A 10,082-nucleotide genomic window follows, 5' to 3' on the forward strand; every position below is an offset into this window, starting at 1 on the left:
GCCATTCTCCTGCCTCAGCCTCCCAAGTAGCTGGGACTACAGGCGCCCACCATCACACCTGGCTAATTTTTTGTATTTTTAGTAGAGACAGGGTTTCACCATGTTAGCCGGATGGTCTCAATCTCCTGACCTTGTGATCCGCCCCCGCCTCGGCCTCCCAAGAATAAATATTTTTAAATGAAACTTTGAGTTTTTTTTATTGTGATCAAGTATTTATAACCGAAAATGGACTAATTATTTAGGTGTGCAATTCAGTGGCATTAAACTCCCACAACCATCACCACCATCCATCACCAACACTTTTTCATCTTTGCAGCTCTTATGATGTTTGCCTCTTTCTGTAATCATTTCAAACAAAAGTAAAAACAAAGAAACAAAAGGCAAAAGCCCTACCAGAGACGTACCTCAAAGACTCCAACAAACATTTTGGGTGTTTTAAGGCTTCACACGCCATCCTTACATCCTCTTCCTTCAGGTGGGTGCCTCCCAAATTGAGGGATCTTAGGTTACGGTTGGCAATGAGGGTTCTCCAGAGGTGCTGCAGACCAGGGGCAATCTGTGCATTCCTAAACCTGCAGGAGACGGGAAAGGGGAGATGCATGCGACACTGGTGAAGTTTTGTTGTAACCTCACTTATCCTTCCCAGCCTTCTCCCACTCTGACTTGCAAATTTCTAATTGTATTTCCTTGTAAAGCAACGAATACCTGAGTGCCTGTGATAGGCCAGCTGCTGGGAATAGCGTGAAGCTGTATTAACAATCTCTGCCTTGAAGAGCTTAATCCATCCAAACCCACCCAAACCCAGTGTCAAGGAACCTGCTTCAGTAACACCACAAGGTTTTTGTTTTGTTTTGTTTGAGTTAGAGTCTTGCTCTGTTGCCCAGGCTGGAGTGCAGTGGCATGATCTCGGCTCACTGTAACCTCCGACTCCCTGGTTCAAGCAATTCCCCTGCCTCAGCCTCCCAAGTAGCTGGGATTACAGGCACGCACCACCATGCCCTGCTAATTTTTTTTTTTTTTTTTGTATTTTTAGTAGAGCTGGGGTTTCACCCTGTTGGCCAGGCTGGTCTTGAACTCCTGACCTCAGGTGATCCGCCCGCCTCGGCCTCCCAAAATGCTGGGATTACAGGCGTGAGCCACCGCCCCCGGCCGATCACAAGGTCTTTAGCAACTCCCCACTCTGTGCTTTTGGGAACTTGGTTCCTACACCTGAGGGCACTGATGCCCTCAGGCTGAGCTTGAGGGGTTTCAGATGGGTCTCCTTTCAGGAGGTAGGGGAGAGCTGGGACAGTGTCATGGGAAGAGATTCTCTCGTAGGGGGCGGGCAGCCTTACATCAGGGTCTGTATCTTGCAGGTGGAATGCCTCAGCTTGGCACACAGGGTCTTCATGGCCCGCTCTGTCAGGATGCTGCTGCCCAGGTCCAGCTGCCGCAGGTGGGGGTGGGTGCTGAGCACGGAGCAGAAATCTTCCCACTGCTCCTCCATGAGGGTCTTACCCCGCATCCTACATCAGGGGGATAGAAACAGGGGCTCGTGGGATGGAGTTTAACGTGAGCAATCGTGGCAACACGTCGGAGGAGAGGGACCGAGCTATGGAGGTGAGACCTGGGCGGCTTTAGAGACTGAGACAACTTAGCGGCTGCCATCACGCTTTGCACGACTAGCCCTGCGTCCACCCTGCCTACTGGATATATCGATAACCGAGGGGTGTGCAGAGGCATGACTAGGAACTGCCAGCTCCTGAGTCAGATCTTTTTTTTTTTTTTGAGACGGAGTCTCACTCTGTCGCCAGGCTGCAGTGCAGTGGCGCGATCTCGGCTCACTGCAACTTCTGCCTCCCGGGTTCAAGCGATTCTCCTGCCTCAGTCTCCCGAGTAGCCGGGACTACAGGCGCATGCCACCATGCGCAGCTGATTTTTGCATTTTTAATAGAGATAGGGTTTCACCATGTTGGCCAGACTGGTCTCAAACTCATGATCTCATGACCTGCCCCTGCCTCGGCCTCCCAAAGTGCTGGGATTACAGGTGGAAGCCACTGTGCCTGGCCCTGCAACAGATCTTGGCTTCAATTCCAGCTCCATTTGAACGTAAAACTGTGCAACAGCTTTGGAAAAACAGTACAGTGGTTCCTAAAAAAATATTAAAATAGGGCTACTGTAGGACCTAGCAATCCTACCTCTGGATATAAGCCCAGAAGAACTGAGATCAGGATGTGGAAAAGGTATTTGGTCTCCCACGCTCACTCTGACATTATTCATAACAGCTCAGATGTGGAAAACTTACATATCCATCCATGGACGAACAGATACACAACATGCCATACGGCCAGGTGCAGTGGCTCATGCCTGTAATCTCAGCACTTTGGGAGGCTGAGGCGGGCAGATCACCTGAGGTCAGGAGTTGGAGACCAGCCTCAACGTGGAGAAACCCCGTCTCTACTAAAAATACAAAATTAGCCAAGCATGGTGGTTCATGCATATAATCCCAGCTCCTCGGGAGGCTGAGGCAGGAGAAATCGCTTGAACCTGGGAGACAGAGGTTGCGGTGGGCCGAGACCATGCCGTTGCACTCCAGCCTGGGCAACAAGAGTGAAACTCCATCTCAAAAAAACCAAAACCAAAACAAAAACATGCTATACATACGTAAACGGAGTATTACTGATCCTTAAAGGAAGACATTCTACCATTTTTGACAGCGTGGATGAACCTGGAGGATATTGTGTTAGGTGAGCTATACTAGTCACAGAAGGACAAATACTGCATTATTCTACTTTGTTTTGGAGACGGAGTCTCTGTTGCCCAGGCTGGAATGCAGTGGCATGATCTTGGCTCACTGCAACCTCTGCCTCCCAAGTTCAAGTGATTTTCCTGCCTCAGCCTCCCAAGTAGCTGAGATTACAGGTTCCCACCACCACGCCCAGCTAACTTCTGTATTTTCAGTAGAGACGGGGTTTCACCATGTTGGTCAGGCTGGTCTCGAACTCCTGGCCTCAGGTGATCCACCCACCTCAGCCTCCCAAAGTGCTGGGATGACAGGTGTGAGCCACCACCACACTTGGCTCATGATTCTACTTTGCAATATCTAATATTGCAGAAAGTAGAATGGAGGCTGCCAGGTGACTGGGGAGCAGGGGAGATGGACTTACTGTTCCATGGCTGTGAAGTGTCAGTTATGTGAGATGAAAAAGTTCCAGAGATTTGCTGTACAATGTCGTGCCTGTAGTTAATATTGTATTGTACACCTAAAAACTGGAGCAATTACTCTCCCGTCCACTGGCAATCATCTCCTATCTGAGTTTATACCTTCCCACGTTTGTGAACAGGGAACTAACCTCATGGGTTTGCCCTGAAGAATAAAAGAAACAGAGGCTGGGCGTGGTGGCTCACGCCTGTCATCTCAGCACTTTGGGAGGCCGAGGCGGGAGGATCACAAGGTCAGGAGTTCGAGACCAGCCTGACCAACATGGTGAAACCCCGCCTCTACTAAAAATACAAAAGTTAGCTGGGTGTGGTGGTGGGCAACTGTATTCCCAGCTACTCGGGAGGCTGAAGCACGAGAATAGCTTGAACCCTGGAGGCAGATGTTGCAGTGAGCCAAGATCTTGCCACTGCATTCCAGCCTGGGTAACAGAGCGAGACTCCATCTCAAAAAAAAAAAAAAAAAAAAGATGAATAGATGACCCTGTAGGACATCAAGTGAAACAAGCCAGGCACACAGAAGAACACATACTGCCTCATCTTCCTTACACGTAGCATCTAAGAACATGAACCTCACAGAAGCAGAGAGTGAAGTGTTGGTTACCAGAGACTGGGAGGGAGGGACTCGGGAGATGCTGGTCAAAGGATACAAAATTTCAGTTAGGAGGAATAAGTTTTAGTGACATACTGCAGAGCAGGGTGATTGTAGTTAATAATGTGTATCTTAAAATTGCTAAAAGGGTAGTTTTAAAATATTCTCACTACAAAAAGTTACACAGAGGGTAAGATAATAGATGTATTATCTTGATTTAATTATTCTACAGTGTATATACATGTACCAAGCTATGACAGTGTACCCCATAAATACATACAATTATTTGTCAAAGAAAAAGGTGAATACAGCCAGGCATGGTGGCTCACGCATGTAATCCCAGCACTTTGGGAAGCCAAGGTGGACAGATCACCAGAGGTCAGGAGTTTGAGACCAGCCTGGCCAGCGTGGTGAAACCCTGTCTCTACTAAATATGCAAAAAGTAGCCGGGCATGGTGGTATGTGTCTGTAATCTCAGTTACTCGGGAGGTTGAGGCAGGAAAACTGCTTGAACCCAGGAGATGGAGGTTGCAGTGAGCCAAGATCACGCCACCATACACCAGTCTGGGGCAACAGAGGGAGACTGTTTCAAAAAAAAAAAAAAAAAAAAAAGAGAAAAAAGTGAATGGTAAGTATAGCAAGGGGTTTGTGAACACAAGTAGCTGTGATTTTTTATGACATGTACATTTCCCATCTCAGTGCTTAGCCTTGTGGCTGTGTATATTTTCAGTCAATCTACAGGAAAATTGCCCAGGTTGTAACTCCCCTGATTGTGGGAAGAACATAACGGGCAAGCCGATCTTTGTCTGCACTGACATGAGCTCTTCTCTCACAAAGCAAGCATCTGTACTTAATTGTTTTCCAACCAAGGGTAGCTGCCATGTTATCAAGGCCTTAGCACACACCAGGTGTTGTGCTGGACCTGTTTCATTTCATGTGAGGTGTGTTTTTTTTTTTTTTGGACAGAGTCTCACTCTGTTGCCCAGGCTGGAGTGCAGTGGCATCATCTCGGCTCACTGCAACCTCTTCCTCCTGGGTTCCAGCAATTCTCCTGCCTCAGCCTCTCTAGTAGCTATGATTACAGGCACAAACCAGCATGTCCGGCTAATTTTAGTAGGTGATCCACCTGCCTCGGCCTCCCAAAGTGTAGGGATTCCAGACTTGAGTCACCATGCCCAGCCCCACTTGGGAATCTGATGCTGTTTTAAACCCATGAGGTTGGTGCCATTTCCCCCATATTGTCAATGGCAACAGGGCTAGTTAGTGGCAAAGCTAAAATTTAAAACCAGGTTTGCCCAGTGTACCATATACACCAGCACTCCATTTAGCTCTGGTAGTATCATTAGCTGACATCTGTTAGTGAGTGCCAGGCCCAGTTCCTGAGTGCTGCAGCTATGTGTACTGTCTCCTGACAACTGGATAGGTAGCTGCCATGACCTCTGTTTTACATGGGGAAACTGAGGCACAGAGCAGCAGAGTAACTTGCCCAAGGTCACACTACCAGGAAGCAGCAGACCTGAGCTTCACATATTAGCAGACGGGTGGCCACGTTCACTTTTTTAAAAAAATTTTCCTAACAACTAGACCACCAGGGAATGTCCACATTCTTTTTATTACTCATTTTTTTTTTTTTTCCAGGGACAGGGTCTCACCCTGTCACCTAAGCTGGAGTGAAATGGTGTGATCATAACTCACTGAAGCATTCAGTTCCTAGGCTCAAGTGATCTCCCTGCCTCAGCCTCTTGATAAGCTGGTACCACAGGCACACACCTCTACCCTGGCTAGTTTTCAATTTTCTTGTAGAGACAGGGCCTTACTTTGTTGCCCAGGCTGGTCTCAAAAACCTGGCCTCAAGCAATCCTCTTCCCTCATCTTCCCAAAGTGCTGGGATTACAGGTATGAGGAGCTGCACCCAGCCTGTCCAGAGATAGGGTCTTATTTTGCTGCCCAGACTGGTCTCAAAAACCTGGCCTTGAGCAATCCTCTTCCACCCAGCCTGTCCACATACTTTGCTGCTGTATTCTGGGTCATAGGATGACATTGAGATGGTCCAGCAAAGTATGTTTTCTTTTTTTTTTCTTTTTTTTTTTTTGAGACGGAGTCTTGCTCTATCGCCCAGGCTGGAGTACAGTGGCCGGATCTCAGCTCACTGCAAGCTCCGCCTCCCAGGTTTACGCCATTCTCCTGCCTCAACCTCCAGAGTAGCTGGGACTACAGGCGCCGCCACCTCGCCCGGCTAGTTTTTTCTATTTTTTAGTAGAGACGGGGTTTCACCGTGTTAGCCAGGATGGTCTCGATCTCCTGACCTCGTGATCCGCCCGTCTCGGCCTCCCAAAGTGCTGGGATTACAGGCTTGAGCCACCGCACCCGGCCGCAAAGTATGTTTTCTAGACCGGCATTATTCAGTAAGCATCAGCTATGTGCGACTATTTAAATACAAATGAGGCCAGGCACGGTGCCTTATGCCTGTAATCCCAGCACTTTGGGAGGCTGAGGTCAGGAGTTTGAGATCAGGCTGGCCAACATGGTGAAATCCCGTCTCTACAAAAAATAGAAAAGTTAGCCAGGTGTGGTGGTGCTGCCTACAATCCCAGCTACTCAGGAGGCTGAGTCAAGAGAATCATTTGAACCTGGGAGGCAGAGGTTGCAGTGTGCTGATACTGTGCCACTGTACTCCGGCCTTGGCGACACAGTGAAACTGTCTCAAAAAAAGAAAAAAATACAAATGATTTGAAATGGAGTAAGGTAAGTTTCACCTCCACAGTCTCACTCACCACATTTCAGATGCTCAACAGGCTTATGAGGCTGGTGGCTGTCTTACTGGACAAGGCACATGGAATATTTCCATCACAGAACCCTCTACTGGACAGCACGGCCCTGGACTCCATACCACACAAGCAGTCCACAAACCCGAGTGATCACATTGACAGGAGGAGCTTGCTCATGCCTGTAATTCCAGCACTTTGGGAGGCTGAGGCCGGTGGATCACCTGAGGTCAGGAGTTGGAGACCAGCCTGGCCAATGTGGCAAAATCCCATCTCTACTAAAATTACAAAAATCAGCTGGGTGTGGTGGTGTGTGCCTGTCATCCCAGCTACTCAGGAGGCTGAGGCAGAAGAATCGCTTGAGCCTGGGAGGTGGAGTTTGCAGTGAGCCGAGATCATGCCACTGCACTCCAGCCTGGGCAACAGAGTGAGATTCTGTCTCAAAAGTAATAAAATAAATTACATATTCCTGGGTTTCAACCCCAGAATCCTTTCCTTTAGAGTCTTGGGCGGGGCCCTGTATTTTGAAAGACCTTTCCCAGTTATGGACAATGAGCCAGATTCGGGTCCTGGCATTTTAGCCAGCTGGACATCATCTGGGCGATTCATCCTGAAAGAATTACCTGGGCCCTTGAAGTTCTTGGAAGTCTTACCAAGTCCCAGCAGCAGGGACACAGAGCTCAGCACAAGACACAGGATAAAATTGCCTGGGGTACTCACCATTGAGGAACCACAGGCCAGGCCTCAGCTAACTCATCTCTTGGGAAGATCCCTTTGACATCCACCCGAATTTTCCGCAAATACGGACAGTGCTGGAGGCAGAAGGAAGACGCTATCAAGTCCAGGTTCTGGTTAATCGGGAGCCACACTTCTTGGAAGCCGTTTAATGCCAAGCGAACGAACTCTTTGTCTTGAGTCTCGAAAAGACAGCGGAAGGCATCCAGGGTGTCTCCTGGGGCGGCGGCATTGGGCTGCTGACCCAACAGAGACACCCAGTGCAGAAGCTTCTGCTTCACCCCCAGGGGAACGGGACAGCCCAGCAGGACCTCCAGTGGCCTCCTTACGTCTTCGCTCACGAGGCCAAACAAGAAAAGCTTCATCCAAAGCAAGTGGATGTGGAAGCCTGCTTGTTGAAGCTCCATGGACCTCTTCGTCTTCTCAACGAACAGAGGGCAGAGAGCCGGCTCGATGTCCAGCCCCTCTAACACGTAGTACAAGGCGGCACAGAAGTCCTGGAGACTGAGGTGGAAGAAGGTGTAGAACTCCTCGCAGTGGCTGTCTCGGAGAAGGATATTCATGTGAAACAGAGTACGGAGTTCAGACTCCCCGAGTCCGTGAACCATGAGGTCGTCACCATCAAACACAGACTTCATATTCCACACTCCCTCCACAGCCATGCGGCAGAAACGCTTCAGGACAACTCTTTCCTCCAGATTGAGGCAGCGCCGGCCCACGCCTCGAGGGGTGAGCTGATGAAACACAAAAGCTGCGTACAAGCCTGTGAGCGTTTGGCCGAAGGGGGCGATGCTCTCCCCCACCACGTCCTGCAGCTGCAGAGCCACGCAGATCAGAGAGCCCACAGCAGGGACCTGACACTGGTCGTACAGCTTACGGTTGTTCATTACCGCACGCAACCCTTGCGTCTTCTGATGCTCACCGATCCCACGCTCAAGGAGCAAGTGGATTCTTTGTTCTGCGGAGATTCCTCTAACAAACAGGTAACGGGGAGACACGACCTCCGACTTGAGCTTCTCTATGCCCACGTCTCTGACGGTGACCATCAGGAAGGACTCAGGGAGCAGGACTTTCCTCAGCAGACTCTGGATGAGGACGAACGGGGGCTGCTTCTCAGCCCAGTCTTTGCAGAGCTTGGTGTCACTGTTGAGGACAGAGCCCAGGTCATCGAAACCATCAATGATGAACAACAGCCTTTCCGGTCGGGACATGATCTCCGTCACTGGAGCCTGGGAGTCTGGCCATTCCCTGGAGATGAACTCTGCGACACTGCTCTCCTTCTTCTGCTGCATCTCTCTAACGGGGAGGAAGAAGACGTAGGAGAACATTCCCTGGTAGAGTCCACCTTGTGCCCAGCACAGCACGATCCTTCTGGCCAGAGCCGATTTCCCAATTCCTGATTTTCCGTGTAGAACCACCGTGTGAGGCCGGAAGCCCCATTCATCTGAATTAAAAGCACCAGCCAACATTTGCATTTCTGGCCTGTCAGCAGTCTTTTCAAAACCACGACGTACATCCTCCTTCACGGCAAATTTGGTCACCACGTGACTCTTGTAGTCCCATTCGTCACCTCCACATTCTGAAGTCAGAGAGGGTAGAAAGAAAATCAGGAAACAGTTTGAAGAAAGCACTTGACTACTCTTGGCCATATGTTTAGCATCCATCAAACCAAGTTGTGATTGACTCGAGTCCCCTAGAATTATGGGTTCTTTAGAATTTTGTCTTCATAGTATCTGACTGTAGATAATCACAGTAAATGTGCATAGCTGTATCCATGGGATAGATCAAGAGCGTGAAGGGAAGGGGTTGACACCAGAGACAAATGAGAATGAAGAAAGGCAATCTAAACTACATACCCCAGCAACTAAACTACTTACACTTCTTTCACCCAACTTTCTTCCAGGAGGGCAACCAAGGAATAAATCTGTTTTCCTCACCTTGTTCTTCTGTCCCTGCTGCTGTGGCATCTTCTTGTTCCACAGCTTGTGAAATTTCTGCAAAAGAAGAATGAATTCCATCATACTTGTGTTTATTATTCAAATCAGATATGTCCGACACCCCCAAGATAAGCTCAGTCATGCCATATTTAGTTTTCTGGCCAGTTTAAAGCATGGCAACCACTGGCTCAGCTAGAAGACAGAGTGCTAGTACAATGAGCACTAATTCAAGGCTTGAGGGTGTGAGTCCCAGACTCATTTCTCATTGGAGAGCCTTGCACAAGTTATTAAAATGAGGGATAGGTCGGCTTCGTGGCTCACGCCTGTAATCCCAGCACTTTGGAAGGTCAATGCGGGCAGATCACGAGGTCAGGAGTTCAAGATCAGCCTGGCCAATATGGTGAAACTCCATCTCTACTGAAAATACAAAAACCAGCCGGGCACAGTGGCAGGCGCCTGTAATCCCAGCTACTTGGGAGGCTGAGGCAGAAGAATTGCTTGAACCTGGGAGGCAGAGGTTTCAGTGAGCCAAGATCGTGCCATTGCACTCCAGCTTGGGTGACAGAGCGAGACCCCTTCTCAAAAAAAAAAAAAAAAAAAAGTCATGAAGGCAAGACATGTTTTTCTTACCACTGTAATTCCATCACAATTCTTCAAAGGCAGGTGTTCATGTACATATTAGTTGATAGAAGGAATTAAGAAAATAATTACTGCCACTTAAGTTTGAAGAAAGCACTTGACTATTCTTGGCCATATGTTTAGCATCCATCAAACCAAGTTGTGATTGACTCGAGTTCCCTAGAATTATGGGTTCTTTAGAATTTTGTGTTCATAGTATCTGACTGTAGATAATCA

General features: G+C 48.8%; 1 protein-coding gene across 1 annotated transcript in view; it reads right to left on the minus strand.

The window, feature by feature from the left end:
- The window catches only part of NLRP5 (NLR family, pyrin domain containing 5), a 59,084-nt gene that overhangs the window by 30,270 nt on the left and 18,732 nt on the right, over positions 1-10,082 (minus strand). Inside the window, exons 6-9 of the mRNA XM_011932436.1 lie at positions 9,228-9,284; positions 7,276-8,869; positions 1,335-1,505; positions 405-572 (exon numbers count right to left, since the gene is read on the minus strand). Coding sequence (XP_011787826.1) covers positions 405-572; positions 1,335-1,505; positions 7,276-8,869; positions 9,228-9,284 — 1,990 coding nt within the window. The remainder of the gene's footprint in view (positions 1-404; positions 573-1,334; positions 1,506-7,275; positions 8,870-9,227; positions 9,285-10,082) is intronic.

This window comes from Colobus angolensis, unplaced genomic scaffold (assembly GCF_000951035.1).
Source record: "Colobus angolensis palliatus isolate OR3802 unplaced genomic scaffold, Cang.pa_1.0 Scaffold96, whole genome shotgun sequence".
NCBI classification, from domain to species: domain Eukaryota; kingdom Metazoa; phylum Chordata; class Mammalia; order Primates; family Cercopithecidae; genus Colobus; species Colobus angolensis.